Below are 18737 nucleotides of genomic sequence, written 5' to 3'. Positions count from 1 at the left end.
CAGATTTTGCAAATTTTCTCCAACAATTCAGAACACCAGCCTCTCAGTTGTCAAGTGTCTGGAAAACATTTCTGTGAAAAAAAACTATGCATATTTGCTTACCTGGTCAGTTAAACAAAATTCACTGGCCTGAGCTGAATTGTAAAAGAAACCTGCAAAGAGGAAAAACAAGTTTAATTATAATTTATTTATCTCTCTCATATTTTTGATGGAAAAATTTAGTAATGAGTGGTTACTCTTATATAGAAATTGCAAGCAGCAAAATCATTCAAGTCATGCTATCCAAAAAAAGGTTTACGACTCTCTTGTTTTATAGGTGGTATCAACCTTTGTGTATTTTTATTCAAATCCAAATGTATAACTGTCATTATAAAGGATACTCAGATGTTCAACTGGTGAAATAAAAAAGCATCTATTTCTCATTAAATGTTCTTCAGGCACTGAAAAATACAGAGTTAATTTACTTTCTATAGCATTTCAAACAAACACCATGCCAAAAGAACATTATTAAGACTGTAATGTGATGAATATTAATGTCAGAAAATGCCAAGAGTTAGCCTTCCTGAGCAACTTTTATTTCTTCAATGAGTACAGAATATGCTACAGCTGTTAATTAGTCACACAGTATTTCCATGGGAACTCCTCTTCAGCCCATGCACAAACAGACATTCAAGAAGTTCAAGTACTGATATTTTGTGTAAATTTCATTGATTAACGTGTGGTCTGAGAGACATTAAACAAGTAGTATTCAAATCTTCATAGAAAAAAAGGTGATAATTTTGCTATGGCCCATATAATCTAATCATGAATGCTTTGACTGTGTTGCAAACACTGCACAACTCAAGTTCAGCAAATTCCTTTGCAGGAATAACATTGTCCCAGATGAGTTCCTCAGTGCCAAGAGATCAAGCTGAAAAGTGAATACTTAATTTGAGTCACATGGACTCATTTTTTTCAGACAAGTCAGCATTACACCAGACTTTATATATTCAAGGCCCTGCTCAAAGGTTTCAGTTGCAAACAAACACCAGGCACGTTGCAAATAATTCTCTTGATAAGTAAATTTCTAATCAGTGTGCTTGGATTGGATAAAATCTTCAGAGATTCTGTTAGGAAGAATGGTATCCGCCAACCTCTATTACCAGCTCCAGTGCTGGAAGATGTAGATGATCCTCCTCAAGGTCAGGGAATAACTGACAGCACATTCCATCCTTTCTGCAAACTGGTATGGCAGAAGGGGTTTTTGGGAGCATTTCACTAGACGCTTATTGACCCCAAAGAAACAAACACAGTTTTAATCCTAGACTCTGGAAACTGAGCTTATAACTACAAGTGTCAAAAACAATGCCAACAAGAGACTCTTGAAAAAAATATTATGATGACACAGAAAGAGAGTTCTATCACCTCTCTACCAGTCATCAGAGACAGCAGTTTCTGGCATCATTCCATGTACTTGTATTGGCCAACGCGCCTTATGTTTTTCACTAAAAGTGAAACCACCAACCATGATGCTGAGAATTTTGGGATGGACCAATAAACAGGAACAAGAAAAGGTACAGACAAAGTGCAAACCCTGTCAAATCAGATCAGTATGCAGCAAACCCCAGAGTGTGTCCTGCTTAAATAAAGGTATCTCTTGTTACATTAGCAGCCTTCTGATGTAGTCAGGCTAGTTTATCTTAATTTAAAAACTGTGATTTGGGTCAAACAACTTTGAACTGAAAGAGTCATGTCCTCACTATTTCCTTAGCCACCTGTCTGTTTGTGACTTTTGGGAACATCTATCTCATTTCAGAAAGATTTATCACAAGTCCTAACCCCAGCCCTGTTACTGGGTTTGCACCACTGGACTGTGAATGTAACTGTAGATAAAACAGTTTCTCTGCTCAGATCTAATAGCAGGGAAGCATTTTAACATCAAGAGAGTTTGAGCAAATGCAAAAACAGTGAAAAGATGACTGATGACCGGATAAATGATAAATTAAACTGGACACTGTGGTTTTGTAAGATTTGCTGTACGTAATCCTTTACTCTGAGGTCCTACATGGGAGTGGAATGAGTTTTACTATGAAAAAAACAACCAAAAGCCCCCTAATGTAAAACCAACAGAAAACATAACCAGAATCTGTATAGTTTGAGAAAGCCATTTTTGCCTGAGAAAGACTATCACTATGTGTACTAAAAGACAACGGCCTTTGCCGATAACTGTTCGTCTCCCTTTTTTCCTGACAGTGTTTTTATGTCACCAGTTATGTCCCACCAACCTCAATCACTCATGGTTAGACTCCAGAACCAAGCATGGATGCTCCTGATGATTACATTTGTTTGGCATTAGAGAGCAATCTTTCCCTGTTAGGCTTCTGGGTACTTTTGCTGTTCCTTTCAGTAACAACAGGACGTACACGAAAACTCACAAGAGTTAATGCATTGATGAGATACAGGATGCAATTTGCTGATTTGGCCAGGTCTCAGAATTGTGATGGCCGCCCATCCCTGCTGATGCTGGCATTGCTGCCAGCACTCCTGAACCAGCCAAAAGCTGGACTCTGCTCTGGAAAAAAAAAGCAGCAGCTCCACTTCCTTCATTATTTGTGTCAGAGCAAAAGATACTGCTCAGTCCTCCTCAGTCAGCTTATCTCTGCATTGCTTAGAGAAAATAATTTAGATTCTTTACCTTCTGGTGAATCACAAACTGTTATCCTCACTTTCTCTGGAGGAACAGGCATCATAAAGAGTCTGATGAAAGACTGGGTTTTTTATTTGTGATGAAATCCAAGGAAGAAATGAAGCAAGTTTCCCTTCTAGTTTGCAGACACAGTCACCAAATTCTTATTTTCAAACTGAGCACATATGATGTAAAAAGCATCAAGTTACTGGGACAATTATGCAATTCTAAAGATACAATTTTCACAATCCCTTTAGAGGAGAATAGTGTTTTTATTCTCTTTTTATCCCTCAAACATTTAATAATAATCCTATTTTATGCATATTAATCTTAAGTCATAATGAGATTTGGAAAGGTATTGATTTCAATGGGAGTTAAGGGCTAAATATTGTTAGATGGAGCCTTCATCCTATTAAATCTCTACATTTATTGTCTGCACACAAATCATTATAAAGCAGGCATTACTCAAGAAAGAGCTCAAAAGCAAGAGAAAAGCCCAATTAACAAGGAATTCCATGCAATTATGGAAGTTCGGAAGTTGCCTGGGGTGGTGTTTGCCTGCAAATCATTGGGGAAAGATGAAAAGGGAAGAGTTTGTTTCATCCCTGCTTCCAAAGTATTATTTTCACTTCAGGTCTCCATTGTTGATATTTAAACCCAAAGTATCAGGATTTCTACAAAGCCATGGGTTAGGAACAAAGATGCCATTAACTGGGTTTCTGGGGGATCTTTATTTTGCAACACTCATCAGTGCTGGGGTTACTCTTATCAGTAGCTGGAGTTCTTGTCTATAGCTCTTGGATGTTTGTACATAATTAAACTGGCTTTTCTGACCCTAGTCCTGTAGACATTAAAGTCAGCTCAGCACAAACAATCCTGGAATGCACATTATAATGCCTGAAGTTCTCCCATCCCATTCCACACCAATTTATGTGAAGAAAGGAAAAGAAATAAGAACAGAGGGCCAACAGAAATGCAAACTAGATAATTAAAGTAAGGAATTTTGAAGTATTAAAATCGACCTTATTTTATTATTATGGACTCAAGTCTTCCTATAAAAAATGGCTTTGCAAATCCTCCATCTAACCATGGATAAGAGAAACCTCTCAGTTTATATGCCTGCTTTAAACAGTTGTGGAAATGGGAAGCATCCCATCTGAATACCTTTGTGGTAGCATCAAGGCATTTCAGGATGGCACAGATTTCATTGCAGTGTTTTTATGGCCTTTTTTTTGTCTAATACTGCAGTGGGCTTCATGCATCTTATACCACCAACATACTTGGCTGGTTACAAACACAAGAACAAATATGTCCACTGAATTTTGAAAGCTGCAAATTCCTGCCTTTCAGCATGCAACTGTTTTAACCCGTGTCAGCTACCCACGGCTTTCCAGCTTGGAATCGGGTTCCTGTTCTCAAGGTGGATTCAGATACACCGTGGTGCATCACTCTTGGGGGCATGATGTTTATTTCCCCAGTTTTTATCTGTAGCACTACCCTAGAATACAACCAATTGAACCTAACAAGTGTTAACAGGGTGCCCCCAGTGCTCCTAGGACCCTGGCAGCTCTACTCAGCATGCAGTGACACAAGGCAGAGATGCTGGTTTCTCTACCTCAGTTCTGCTGGGAGGGATAGCAGCCCTACACTGCCAAGAGTGAAGGGAAGAGACAGGTTGGAGATGGACCTCAGACTGGCTAAAGCTCCCATGAAATGGAAACGTAGCTCAATGGAGTGAGGGATGCTCAGGCTTTACAACTGAGGCAGGCTGGAGCTGAATGCTGCCAAGGGTGAGGGGTGACTCCAGCTGGTGCTGCAGACAGAACCCTCACTGTGGCAGCTCTTGAGGGCCTGGGAGAGACCAGCAACACCTCAACACCAAAACCCCACCTAAATGGGTTCATCTTGCTCAGCAGGCAGAGCTCTGGCAAACATATTTTCGCTGTTTGCAATAGAGATAATGCAACCAACATGCAAGACAGCATCCAAGAAGGACACACACCCACTCTCCCAACTGAATGACAGCATGTTTGTCAAACAAGACTAGGTCTGACCCCACAGAGAAGCTACCAAAAATTAAAGTTATAGTTCATGGTGCAGAACTCAACAGTATAAAACAGCCTAAAAAAGTGATATTTCAAATAAAACTATTTGATTAAAAAAAACCCCAAAAACCAAAAAACTTACATTTTTCAGGAGGAAAAGATTAATAATACTAGAGATGGTAATAAGTGCATGCCCATACAGCAAACGAAATCCTCTAAATTTCATCAAAAATGCTGACAATTGTTGAATTGTCATGAATTGAAATGTTTAAAAAAATACCCCTTTTTGAAATGCATGTTTCTAGCTGAACATAGTCAATCTGAAAAGACTGAGAAGTCATATTTAATTCAAAAAAAACATTAAGAAGTCACCTACCAATACCTCAGATACCAGTAAACCTGGACTGGATAATTTTGTAGGGAAAAAAAGTGTTCGTGGTATTTTTTGTATTTCAGGTAAATACTGAGGTATGAGAAGAACCAAACTCTCTTTCTGCCTTTCTCATGCATTTGTGTGAAAAAAACCACAAACTTTTTAGAGGGATTTTAATTGTATGAATTTTCAAGTTTAAAAAAAATATTTTGTGAATGGTTATGTCTCAAAAGCATAATAAAGAAAAATGAACCAAACACTTCATTAAATGAATTTGAGTTCTTCAAGTTTTTGCAAATTATTACTGATTTGGGGGCAGAAACTTAACTCTTTTTTCCCCAGTGAGATCGATTCTACTTTCAAGATCAGTTCATAAATTAGGGGTAAAACTAGACTCAAGCATTGGCTCTGCTATTTGCAGTCAGATTCCACAATACCCAAACTATGATCAATTTATCAACACAAAGCTTATATAATTGTTTTCATTTTGTTAGTAGTAGTTTCACTCACTGCTAAAAAAAGAAAGGACAATGTCTTCTAAGTCTTTTTTACTCCTAAAATATTTAAACCAGCATTGATTGTAATATATTTGCTAGGGGTTGGATTGTGCTCTAAAGCCATTATAGCAGAAAAAGAGAGAAGTAAAACCTCTATCGTGTTTGGAGGAGGATTGGAAGACACATCCACACTTCCCACGGAGTCACCATCCCCTGCAGCTCACTTTCCATTGCAGCCACTTTGTGGGGCACTTGGAGCAGATCTACAGCCAGGCAACCACCCTGGAAATCACCCTCTTCATCTGCCTTCAGTAGGCAAACAGCAAATTTCTGCTTCCCTGTTGTTCCCTGCAGCTTCTCCAGAGTCCAAAGTGTCTCCCCATGGAGAAGAAACCCCTCATCCAAATGCCAGTAGGAGGCAAAAATGTCCTACATACCTGTTCCAGACTGGTGAATACAAAATACTACACAGGAATAGTGGCTCGCAAACTGATCTGAAATACCTCACTATAGGTGCAGAGCAACTCCATTAAACCATACACCAGAAAGAACAAAATACATCCCACTCAGCACTGGCTTATTACATTATCATTTCTTTTTGATTAAGAAAAAAAAAAAGCAAACCATTAAGAACTATATTAGTTATTTATCTAGTAGAGTAACTTGGTTAAGATTCTTGGCATTATTTCAGTTGAGCTTTGTAATTTGTCTTGTAACATTTTTTAATATACCACATGAATGGAAAGCTGAATTTCAAAGAACAGAAAAGCCACAAGTTACATAACAAAGGCTGCAAAGTAGAATGTTTTTTAATTCATAATAGGTATAATTAACTCAATAGAAAATAATCATATTATGTTTCACTGCATCTTTAAAATGTTCCAGATGTTTTATGCTTTCAATACTTCATTTGTATTTACTTAAATCCTTCTTAAACAAGGTTTGTACAGGAACAGTACATAAACCTGACAGTTAAACGCCAAATTGCTCATTTTTTCACTAGTGTGACTAAACAGGAGAAATTTATATTCTGTTTGCTGCTCACCCCCTCAAACAAACCAAACAAAAACTTCAGATAGCAAATCTATCCAAATATAGTGTTATACAGGAGGTGAGATGGGATGACACGTCACTCTGTACTTTTGGCTTTTTCCTATGAATCTGAATGGTTTTAGCAAAGCAAAGAAAATAAAAGCACAAAACAAGGAAAAAACCTCTAATCCATGAGAGTCTCCAAGATAGTACTTGAATATTACATCTTCCAAATCCAGTCAGAAACTCTCTATACTTACACTTTATCCTAAAGATTATTCTCTGCCTTAAAATTTTGATATCTGTTCCTAGAAAAATTCCAGCTCATCTTTCCCGGTACAGATTCAGTATTCCTGCTGCTTTCCCTTTTGTTGACTGCCTCATCTCTCAGTATTTTTCCACACAAGTCACATCCCCCACCCATAACTATTTTTACATGAGGAACCTGTTGCTTCCATGGCCAAATACTTACTTACGATGCACTTTGCACTATCCTGACTAAGGAACAAGCCGTGATTCCGTCGCCCATGGACAGCCTGGCTCCCTCTCACAGCCAGCCTGAGGTCTCCTCCCAGGGCCTGGTGCAGACAACTGGAGCTGGTGGAATTTACAGCACCACCGTGACCTCTGCCTTTAACCTTGAGAAAGCTCTGTTATCTCTAAAGCACCCTTCTTCCCTCTGCTAAAACAGATTCCTTGCAGAGGTTTTTCAGCTGGAGAGAAGTACTTCAATAATTATTCTTCCTCTGACTATTCTAATGCAGTAATCTTCTCACACAAAATGTTTTTCTTTGCTGCAAACTATAACTCTTCTGTTTTCTGATCCTTCTGTGATGTCCTCCTCTGCACAGCTTCATCCACAACACTAGTGTTTCACCAGTCAAATACAATAAATTGACATCAGCATTCCAGTAGCTGCTACTGTTACTCTCTCCCTCTTCTCCAACATATTCTTCCTCTCCTTTTCCAACTCCTCAGTTTTGTGTTGAGCTATATAATTTGCCAGAAGAAACATCCTTCTGTTCTTCTTATATCCTGTTTCCTGATTTTCTTCCATTTTTTGTTCCTGTATATCTGACTTCCAAAAAGAAGCATCAGTTCTAGAAATATTCCCTCTTATAAAGTACTTGCTTGTGTTGCTCCTCCACTTCCTCCTCTCTCAATGGAGAATTTCATAAGAGCTTTCTGTCATTCCCCAGCATCTCTTTGGACCAAGCAATTCAATCATTTTCTACTTAGATCATGTCCAGCCACATCTTGCAGAACTGCCTTCCACCAAGAAGTGTCCCTTGGTTCTTACACGAGAGCTGAGCAGTGCATCGCTGATCCTTCCATCCTCTAAGGTGCATTGGCCCTCTGTCCTCCAAGCTATTAAGGAAGTCCCTGGTGCATGGATATAGCGTATACACATTCCAGCCTAAACTGTGCTTTGAGGTACTTAGACAAGCTTCATTACTGAATAATCCAAGCACTTAACAAGCTTTAGGTATTTATCCCCACAACAGCCCTGTAAGAGATCCCTATTTTTACCTGATGGGGAACTGAGGCATAGGAAAACTACTTATGCTACTTAACATCGGGATATCGGCGATAACTCAGGAACCATGACTAAGTCTCTGATAACCCAGACTAGAATGCCAATCTAAAGACCATTCCTCCCACTTCCTGAGTGATAAGGGTTCAGCAAATCTTATGTATGTGGATTTTCCCCTGCTGCCCTTGGAATGTTCTGTGCATAGATGAGCTATCTTGGCTGGCTTGAACACAAAAAATGGTGTCTTTTCCTCCCTGTATACGCCTTCAGCCAGAAACTAGTTAGCCAGTAGTATTTTGCTGTGTGCAACATTTTTTAGTCTTTGATACAAAAATTGATGTTCCTATAGCTATTCACACATGCAGTTAAAGAAAAGCAAAAACAAAAAAAAAAGAAGAAAGGAGAGAAGAAAGAAACATGTTATGTGTGGTTTCTGTACAGAATTCCAAAGCAACTGTGAAATCCGTGTTCTTCTTAATTCCTCGAAAAATTATGTCCCGTCACACCGTACTGCTCCACACCCTTTTTCAAAGCTTTCATCAAATATGGAGCAAAAAGTAAAAATTCTAAACATTGCTCTGTTTGGGACAATGATAGCCACTTTCTTTACTGAAGACTGGGATTTTCTCCCTGCACCTGAGTCTGCTTAAATGAGATAGCTCCACTATATCATGAAGAAATACTGCTTACACAGAGATAGCAGCCAGAGGTAGCCACTATGACTTTGCCAGTACAACTCCTCAGATACAGAGTTATTACAAATTATTATCTCTATCAGACAGGTAAGTCTGCTGAAGTGAGGGGAAGAGACAGGAGAATGAAGAGGAAAAGGTGATGAAGGCAAACACTGCTCATAAATCATGTGCCTAATGCAGACAAAATCATAAATAAAAATGATTTCCAGTGAACCAGTAAAACTTCAGGAGCTAAAATGTTTTTGTTCCTCATCAAACAAAATTTCTGTTTCCTAGGACTGAAACTGTAAAACCCCTATACCCAAGTTTATATGAATTTCAAAACAAACCAAATTTCTTTCTAATTAGCAGCAACTTTGTTAAACAGGATATCTGCTTTGCTGATACTAAATACTTACCACATCCCACGTATGAGCTAGTCAACCTTAGTCCATTGTTTATTCTCCAAGTTTCTCAAAGTAAGAAGAAGATAATACCTGATGATGGTGAGACCGTTTAAACAACTTAGACTGCATCTATATTTGTTGTTTGGTCCTGTTACCATAACAAAGCACAGGTGAAACATCTCTTATCTAGCTCACTTCATCATTTAAAACCTACTGAGCAATATCAAGAATGTTTAAAATAGCAGCTTAAAATTTTATCACAGGAATAGGAAGAAATGGCCAGTTGTGCTCCAGGGAAGAAATAACTAAATGTGTTGCTAACTCATTTAATATGACCATGAAACTGTTTTTGTATAAAAGTATAAATATAGTAATATCTGGAGGATGATCTGGAGGAAATTTTGAGATCAATTAACTTCTAGAAATACTATAGCAGCAAATATTCTTTATGAGAATCTATAGGACCACCACTGCTGCACTGCTGGGGCCACATTATACTTTTACAATGTACAGACAAGTCAGTTCTACCAATATATGATATCCCTTGTTTCCATGTACACATTTAGAGCCACAATGTCCATTTATGTATAATAGATCCATCTGAAATTACCCTAACTGGTGGATGTGTCCCACACTGCAACTTTTAAGCTGGGCCACACTGAATCAAAAGGGAAAAAACCACAACCAACGAACCAAACATATAAAACAAGGCTCTGCATGCCGTGAAGTCTGGCACAATCTTAAACCATGACAAAGCCATGGATGAGCGTATGGCATTCTCAAGTACCGACACACTAAAATATAACTAGCTTGATATATCTTACAGATGGCAGTATTTTGCCACAACAAGGAGATCTTGGCAGGGAAGCACAGAAAACAATACAAGCTGAAGCTTTTAGAACTGGATATTCAAAAACTAGCCTCCATGTTTGAACATGGTCTGGAAATAAAGCTTTTAATTTCCTCTGTAGCTGTTGCCAAGAACACAAAAACCTTGAAAGGAGAGATGAGTGAAGTGGGTTGTGGAAGGTAAGGATTTGCAGCAGCAGGATGTTCTGGTGTGACCCCATGGCAGAGGAGAAGACACTGAAGTTGGGTCTCTATGCAAAAAATCTCAGACTATTGAAAGAAAAGCTAACTGCTAATTTCCCCTCAATATATATGTAGAGGCTAAATGCTCTAGGATACTCAGCCTTGCAGCACTCGCAAAGCCCTTGTAGAAGTACAGTTGCATCTTTGTGACTCACCATTAGCTTTCCATGATTCCTATTTATCTACAAAACCATCTTAACATAGCCAAGGAAAAGAAAAGATGGCGTGACTCAAAACTAGCACCAAGAAAAAGCTGGACCTCAGTCAGCAGAAGACTCTCCTTGCTTCCAGTGTGACCCAAACATTGCTGCAACAAAGAACTGTCTTCTTCATCTTCATCCCTTTTTCACTGGGGTTGGAGGCTGCAGGGTCAAAGCCAGGGACAAGGGATTGCCAGGGTAGTGTGGTCCCAATCCCTCTCCAGCCCCTTCCTGCAGCTCCCAGTGAGGTCCATGCGGGATAGTGGTTGCTCACTCTCTCTTCCAGTAGGAGGATTTACTCCTAACACATTCCCTGTCCTCCTGGAAGAGAGGAGCCAGAAGGCATGGTGAATCACCACTGCCTACCTGCATGCCCTCCAGATGCACCACTTCGCCTCATCCTCCACACAGGAGAACTGGTAAAATCCCACATGATGCCTGAGAGATTTCCACTTTGCAGTCTCCTACTGAAAGCAGAATTTACCATCTAGAAGAAAGAGCAACTGTGCACAGAATGCTTTGTGGTTTGGTGGGCAAGGCTCCTGGCAAACATAGGAACCAGGCCTCCAGCCTTCTGTGGTCTTCCTTGCAGCACTCCTCGACATACTGACTAAAAGCTGCTGGTAGCCTGTAAGATATCACAAGATAAACTCCAAAAATATAGTAGGATTTAAAAACAGAGAAGAAAACATACGCATATCTCTGCACATGCAAGCCAGTACACAAACAAGTGGGGAAAACAAACCTCATAAGAGCTTCCAAAGTTTTGCTTCATTTTTATCTATTGGTAAAAGAAAACCACTGCACTATCATTAAGAGGAAGGGCTTTGGTTTGTGTTCCCCAAAACGTTCAGTAGTCCTTTGATTAAATAGGATTGGGAATCACTACTATAAAGCAATCATCACTGTAGCAGCAGAGAACCTCCCGAGTAAATTAGATCTGCACAGTACAGCACCAACTCAATTGAAAGGAGCTATTTGCTCTTCAACCCATTCTTTAATGTGTTTTTTTTTTTCTTTTAAAAATGTTGAGAGACTGAAAGAAAGTTTTATAATCATCATTCTGCTGCTGGTAGTGGAAATACTTTGTCAAGAAAAGCTCTGGAAGGTGTGTTGGGAGCTAGTCTTTCTTATAAGATACTCATTTATGGAGGATAGTATTTTAGAAAGCCAGTTTGTCATATCACAGCAGTTTTCTTTTCATTTCCCTGACCATTTTATGTTCAAATAAAATTGTTCAAATGATCTCATCAGCTCCTGTTTGGTTTTTTTTTTTTAAATATCTTTATTTTATATCTTTATCTTCTTATTCAGTTTCCCAGCTCCTGAAATAGTAACCATTACTGTTATGATAAGCAAGCTAACCACCCTGTTATCATGCATAAGCAATCTAGTCCCACTTTCCTTGTGACATGTTCCAGGTTAAGGAAGAAAGCTAAAGGTTATAATGAAGTCATGATGGATTTTGTGTCTTGGTTTTATCCTATTCAAGAGCTCTTCCCAACAGCCATTAGCCATACCTTCAGCTTCCAGCCTGCAAATCCTTCCAAGGAAGCCCTGCCCACAAGGCAGATGAGCCAAGCCACAATGAGCAGGGTGGTGCACATCACATACTGAGATTTGCAGGTGACAAAGGGATTTGCAGGTAACAGCTGCTACATTTTTGCAACACTATGAAAGTCTACCTTCAAATCTGCCCTGAGCTCATCAGAGATGGCTGAAATTCCAATACTTTCTCCAGTGAATTGCTCAATACCTTTTTCCTCAATCTGCAGTAGATGAGAGCTTTTTAAAAAATGAGCAAGCATGACTCATTTTTATGACCAATGCGCTATTCGCAAAATGCTTTCCAACCAGATTGCAGTTCAAATAAGACATGTGTATTGTTGCAAAACAAAATATGCTGGCTGAACAGAATGTATTCATCTATATTAGTTTTTCTTTCTAAATCCAGCACACTGGGAGCTAAATTAATCTGCTGAGTGCTAAATTCATCTACTGAGAGCTACTGTAGATTCAGGGAAATGTTTTGAGTGCTGTAGCAAACAAGTCTCCCTCACTCAGGAACCCTCTGTGGGCTGTTGGTGTTTTAACCATTTTGTCTGCTTCCAAGCAAGGGAGCAGCTGATAGACGAGGGAAATGCTCACTGATTTGCAGTGGCAGCACCACAGCCAATCAGCCCTAGAACGAGGCACAAGCACGAATCTCTCCAACTATGCATATTTATATGCAGCTGTCGTACCTCCAAGTCTCCAGTGAATACCAAGTGCTTGTGTGGCCACCAAGACACACAATGCTATCCCTGCAGCCTGCTCTCGCTTCGCTGTGGTAGGGGAAGATGGAATATACAGGAACACATTTCATTATCCCTGGCTTGGCTACCCCAGCAAATTACATGCCTAATACAAGTACACTGTAGTTGCATAAATTCTTAATCCAGAGGCATTTTCAAAGGGCTAAAGGAAACAAACCTCTTGCAAGAATATATTTTCAGTGGGGGAGGCTGAGCTACAAAAATGGAGTAACAGAGACAAGCGTCTTGTCAACAGTGTCAAAAAGCCCTGTGGTATTGAGGGGAGGGTAAGGGAAGGAGCCTTCCCTGGTGCTACAGTGGTGATGCATGGGCAGCACCCAGAGATGTGTCTGTGAATGGGACTCCTCAGCTCAGAGGTGGGGCTCAGGGATTAGGAGGAGTGACATGGGGTTCTCCTTTTGGTTTAGCAAACTCTAAGACTTGAGAACATACCCAAAAAGAGGGAGGTCTGTGGATCTGAAAGAGAGAAGTCCAAGTAGAAATGCAGGTAGAGAAACAGCTCTGTGAAAATGAGAACCCAGAAATCTGGCACTTAAAGGAAGGCTGGTGAAGTAAATGTACCAAGGATTCAGAGAGGACTAATTATTTAATGGTCAAGCCATTACTTGCCTACTGAAGTAGAATGGTATTTAAAGCTGTTTTTTACAGTCTATGGGCACACAAAGCTTCTGCAGACTTGTATCAAAATCAAGAGCTGGAACACAAACTATGCAACATCCAAAAGTAATTGAAACAAAATCCACAGCCTCCATGTTCAGGTGAGTAGGGCTGCCTGTGCTCAGGTTCCCCACAACTGGGCTCATTGGCAAATCCCTTGAGGAAAGTCTATCCTGGGATGAGTTCTCTTGTGTTCCTAAATTACACAGAAAACTCCCTTCCCCTCCCTTCTTGCTACTCAACAAAGTCACACTTGCAAACACTAAATGTTGAAATATAAAATCATTACAAACCAAAGCCATAAATAAAAATTATATATAGAGAGAGAGACATCTATATACACATACATATATACATATAAAACATCTCACTGTGTTGCTGGGAATACTTACATTTGCTACTCCCTTGCAAGCAAGCCATACTAAGACATAAAAGGGGAAAAAGAGAACAGGATAGAGTATTTTCACATCTGGTATTTACAATTGAAAAAGACTACAATCAGGGTTTATTTATGGTGGCAATCACATATAAACTTAACTCCTACTATGAAATTATTCTCATATTTTCAGTTCCAAAGAACAATAGAAAAAGGCTTCCACTAAATGTCAAAAGAGAAATCTTCTACATAGTGTATATAGGCTGAATAAAACTGCTAATCTGAGAAAGATTGTTACAGAAATCTACAACATTATAAGATCAAACTCCAAGTGGTATCGTATCAAAATGATGAAAATCTTGTACAGATCAGGAAATGAAGCAAATGGACCTATTTTATCTTCCAGTTTATTACTGAGAATGGGTTTTACAATTTGCTGTGCATAGTTAAAGTGCTACCCAGACAAATTACAGCTGCTCTTTTAACCTGAACATAAGATGGCACAGTTCCAGCCAATCTGAAGTATGGTTTCTAGGCAGGATGTCAAATCTCAGCCCCCTGGGTTCCAGAATGATGGATTGAACCTTGAAAGTTGCAACAGAGCAGCATATGTGATTTCTGTACTGTATTTTGATCACTCATGAATATATTAAAACATGTCCATGCATGTTATTCAAAGCTTCGGTTTATTGCTTTAAACTTAATTCCAAAAATAAAAAAAATTAAAAAGAAAAAAAGAAAATAGGTAAACAAACACATACTAAATATGCAATGCTAATTTAAAGGCAAAAGAACCGTTTATAAATTTGGGATTTTTTCTTTTTTTACTGAAAAGGACATTAAGATAATGATGCAGTGAAGGGCACCATTTTAGAAGCCATGTCTCACACAGCTATTGGCATATAGTGCCAATGAATCAAAAAAGAAAAGAAAAGAAAAAGAAAGAAAGAAAAAAAAAAAGAATCCATTTTTGCATTATCAATAACAATTAATCTTTTTAAAAACAGTTTTTGGCATGCAAATACACTATCCAAGTGTTAGATATCAGACACACTCCTCCACCTGCTCATTCTGGTGCTCCAAATGTGTCATAACTCCATTTCTTAATTTATTTTCCTCTCTTCTGTGTCCCTTTTACCTTCAGGAACAGTTTCCCTAAAAAATTATAATTAATCCGAGGGAAGATATACCCCAAAGTGCCCCTTAGAAAGCTGAGGGAATGTGTGACATACCAATGTCACACATGGAAGCTGTTGGGGAGTTCACCCTGACTGTGTGCTTGAGGAGAAGCTCCTTGGGCAGGAAAGTCTCCTGCTCTGTGCTGAGGGCACCTAACACAGTGAGGGGCTCTGAGCTCAGGCTCTGAATGCCATCCCAGTACAAGAAATAAACCTGTTAACAACATTGTCATATCACACTTGGACCCCACTGAAATCTTTAGCTCTCCACATAAACACACACCAAAGTTGTCTGAATCAGGGACAGAGCACATCTCCTAAAAGACTGGGGCAGCTTCAAGGTGAAAACAGGCTTTTAATAGAAGAAAGAAAAAAAGGTGGAAAGTCAGCCTACAACAATTTTATGAATGATCTGTGCAACTCAGCATTTTAAAAGATCCTAATTTACATGCTTTTCAGCAGGTTAATGTCTGCCTCCAGGACATGGTTTTAAACACGGTATTAATATTGTGACTTCTCTGGTTTTTCAACCTCTATGATTTTACTCTTCAGAATCCTCTTGTTTATGATGACAATTAAAAATAGTTCAATTTTTAATTTAGTAACAGAGCTACCAAGTTCTGTTTTAAGGTTGGCTTTGAATACTACCCTTAATACATATTATCTATATATTTTATATAATGTAAGTGCAAATAATACAATTTCAGATTCTGGTTGATTTGTGTTTCTGTAAAGATTATTAGCTTAACATCTCCTACATTTTTAAAAGTTATTACATTAGCCAAGACTGTATTACAGATTCACACAGAAAACTGAAGCAGGAAGGCACCTCTGGAGGTTGCCTGGGCCAACACAGCTCAGAACAGTGTCAGCCAGAGCAGGTTGCTCAGGGCTATGCCCATTAGATTTAAAATACCTCCGATGATGGAGTCTCCACAGTGTCTCTGAGCATCCTGCTTTAGTGCTGACCACTCCCAGGTAAAAAGCTGTGATTTTTTCATATTACCTTTAAATAGAATTGCTTATCAACTTTTCACTGAATACCACTGAGAAGAGCCTGGCTCCATCTTCTGTACTGTATCACATTAGTTTTGTACACATATCATGCACATAATGTGCTGTATTTAAACATGAGAAACTAAAATGACTAAAGTTCATTAGCTTGCAAACATGCCTTCCCATCTTCCTAGTTAATTTTTAGCATGCAGTTGAGGGCATGACACCAAGAACAACAAAATAAGGAAACAAATCAAGATGTTCTAACTTAAAGATGGCAGAAATTCTTATTATCTTCATCTCCTGATCTTTGCTCGTAAGTATGCACAGAGAAACCAGAAATGACTGGGTGCGATTCAGTTTAGATCCTCGGGGTTTAAAAATACCAGAATTTTTTTATAAGTTTCAAAGGAGAGCACTGAGATCACTATAAAACCTAAGGCATTCCAGGTGTGAAAAGCAAGCCCTTTAGGTTTTCATTTGTTCTTTAAGCAACACTGTGGACTACAAAATAGGTTTCAAAATTTTACTGTATTTAAAGTTTCGAACATCTTTGTCGCAACTGAACATTCCATAAGAAGGGCTATGAAGAAACATCTCTTAAACTGGAAGTATAATTACACTGAAGTTAAAAGGAAGCTTCAGTCAATTTCAAAATTAATTCAATAGATGTTTTTAATAAAGGTGTGGAAAATTAGGAATGTGATTGTCAGACACTACTTGGAATTTGCAGTCTTTTGAAAGTTTGTACTTTTGAAACTTGATTGATTCTATTTGCAAAAAAGTGGCTACCAGACAAGTGGCTACACCACTGAGCAGTTCACTTTTTTATTAATGTCCTAAATCTATGTATGTTGCCAGGATATGCAGCCCATAAATAAATCTACCAATGGGGTTAGGTAAAGCTAATTCATTAGCTATAACATTTGACATGAGGATCACCATGGTTAATTGATTATGCTCTATATCAAAGATAATTTTGAATTAAATCTGTCTAATGTACGCTGTTGCTGCTCTTGGCCAAATAAATCACCATGAAAGAATGACCTCCACAGTTCCCCAACAATAGTATGTATTTGGTTTTTATTTTTAATTGAATCATTTGGTATTTTAACTGGCCAGCTTTCCAGGCCTAGGATCCTACACATTATCATCCTTATGCTTAATTTGGTGCCAATTGCTGAGACTTTCTTAGTTATTTCATTCTTTGAAGTCCTACAAAACTGGTATACTGAAGTCTTATTTACTAAAAGTTAAAGCAGAGAGGACATAGCATCAACAACTCCTTCAAACTGTTTTTCCACCGCTTCTGGAAAACAAAAGTAATCCAACCCAAGAGAAGACTACATACCTTTCTGCCTGTCCCATCATGTCAAACTGTGGCACATCATCAGATAGTCTGCTGGGAAAGGCACAAGTGGCAGGGGTTGGATCCTGCTATGATACAGACACAGGGACTACAAACATTTCTACCAAGGCAAGCCAAAGAGGCAGCTTTCCTCTGCTTGCCACAGACTGACTCAGGCTGTTACTTATCACACCCCAGCACTGAAATTTTGACTCTACTGAAATCAATGGCAAAACCCTTGTTGAGCAAGGCCAAAAACTTGCCTAAGTTTATTACTGATTTTATGGCAGTGACAAAATCTGATATCCTATTACCAAACTCTTAAGGCACCAGCTGCCTTCCTGTTTAGGATCATGCCTTACCATCATGTTTTCCCAATTATTAAATAGATATTTATAGCCATAAAAAGGGAACCAAAGAAGAAATAAAAAGGAAAGCAAAAACAAAATAAAGGACTACTGCTAACAGTTAGCATATATTCTCTAAGTACAACAAATGAATTTTCCAGTGTAAAGGCACCAGCTTATTACCAAAAGGCTTCTTTTCTTGGGATGGAAACTAAGTTCTCTTTTGTCTTTTTTCTTTTATATTTTATTTTTTGTTACTATTCATTATCGTTAAATTTCCTGCAATTAAAACTGCTGAATTAGAAACACATGACTGCTTATGAAGTCAATGCTTCACTACTTACTGAAGTCCCAGAACCATGTTTGGCATGAAAAAACAGATCAGCTTTAATTATTGCTATAGGATTTATGAAAATTTAGTACAGCTACAAGCTCTATCTACTGCCTTACCTGTACCTGTAACAACTTGAAAGTCATCACACACATCATGACATTATAACATAAAAATTCAACTTCCAAAAATATGTGCTGATTTGACTTCCAAGAATCCATATAATATGTTCTGCATATCCATTATTTTAAACTATCTCAAAAACACTGATTTTTATGGGAAAAAATCAAGCAAATACTGCTGAAGCAATATATATAAATATATATATACACACCTCAGCGGCTCAGTAACTTTCCCGCCACTCCCAAATTTTTATATAGTTTGCTTGATTATTTAGCAATTGCAAATTGCAGTTTGTAATGTGTTATTTACCCATACCTGCACCTCTTATGTTTTACATTCTACCTTCAGGCCTAAAGAAGAATTACTTATTTTTTTAGATCAGAGGAACAAAATAGTAGAAATTCTGTACAAACAATAGAGCAGCTTCTTTCAAAGAAACAGAGAATCACTGTTCCTAGAGAGAGATGCTGCCTAAAGATACTGTAAATGTGCTCCCAGGTTCTCATGAGGCCAACTTGCTCTGAAATGCCATTCTGGATCTACACAA

The 18737-nt window shown here is 38.5% G+C and overlaps 1 protein-coding gene across 4 annotated transcripts in view; it reads right to left on the bottom strand.

Moving 5' to 3' along the window:
- The window catches only part of LOC104689428, a 143169-nt gene that overhangs the window by 64270 nt on the left and 60162 nt on the right, over positions 1–18737 (bottom strand). For 3 of the 4 annotated variants that reach the window (XM_019285958.3, XM_019285960.2, XM_010399540.3), the window contains exon 4: positions 103–152. In XM_019285958.3, coding sequence (XP_019141503.1) covers positions 103–152 — 50 coding nt within the window. Of the gene's footprint in view, positions 1–102; positions 153–18737 lie in introns of those variants that run through there. The other variant, XM_019285961.2, reaches the window with a different exon arrangement.

Source organism: Corvus cornix, chromosome 1 (assembly GCF_000738735.6).
Source record: "Corvus cornix cornix isolate S_Up_H32 chromosome 1, ASM73873v5, whole genome shotgun sequence".
NCBI lineage: Eukaryota > Metazoa > Chordata > Aves > Passeriformes > Corvidae > Corvus > Corvus cornix.
The sequence above is the reverse complement of the archived record's forward strand: the minus strand, read 5'-3'. Positions and strand labels throughout refer to the sequence as shown.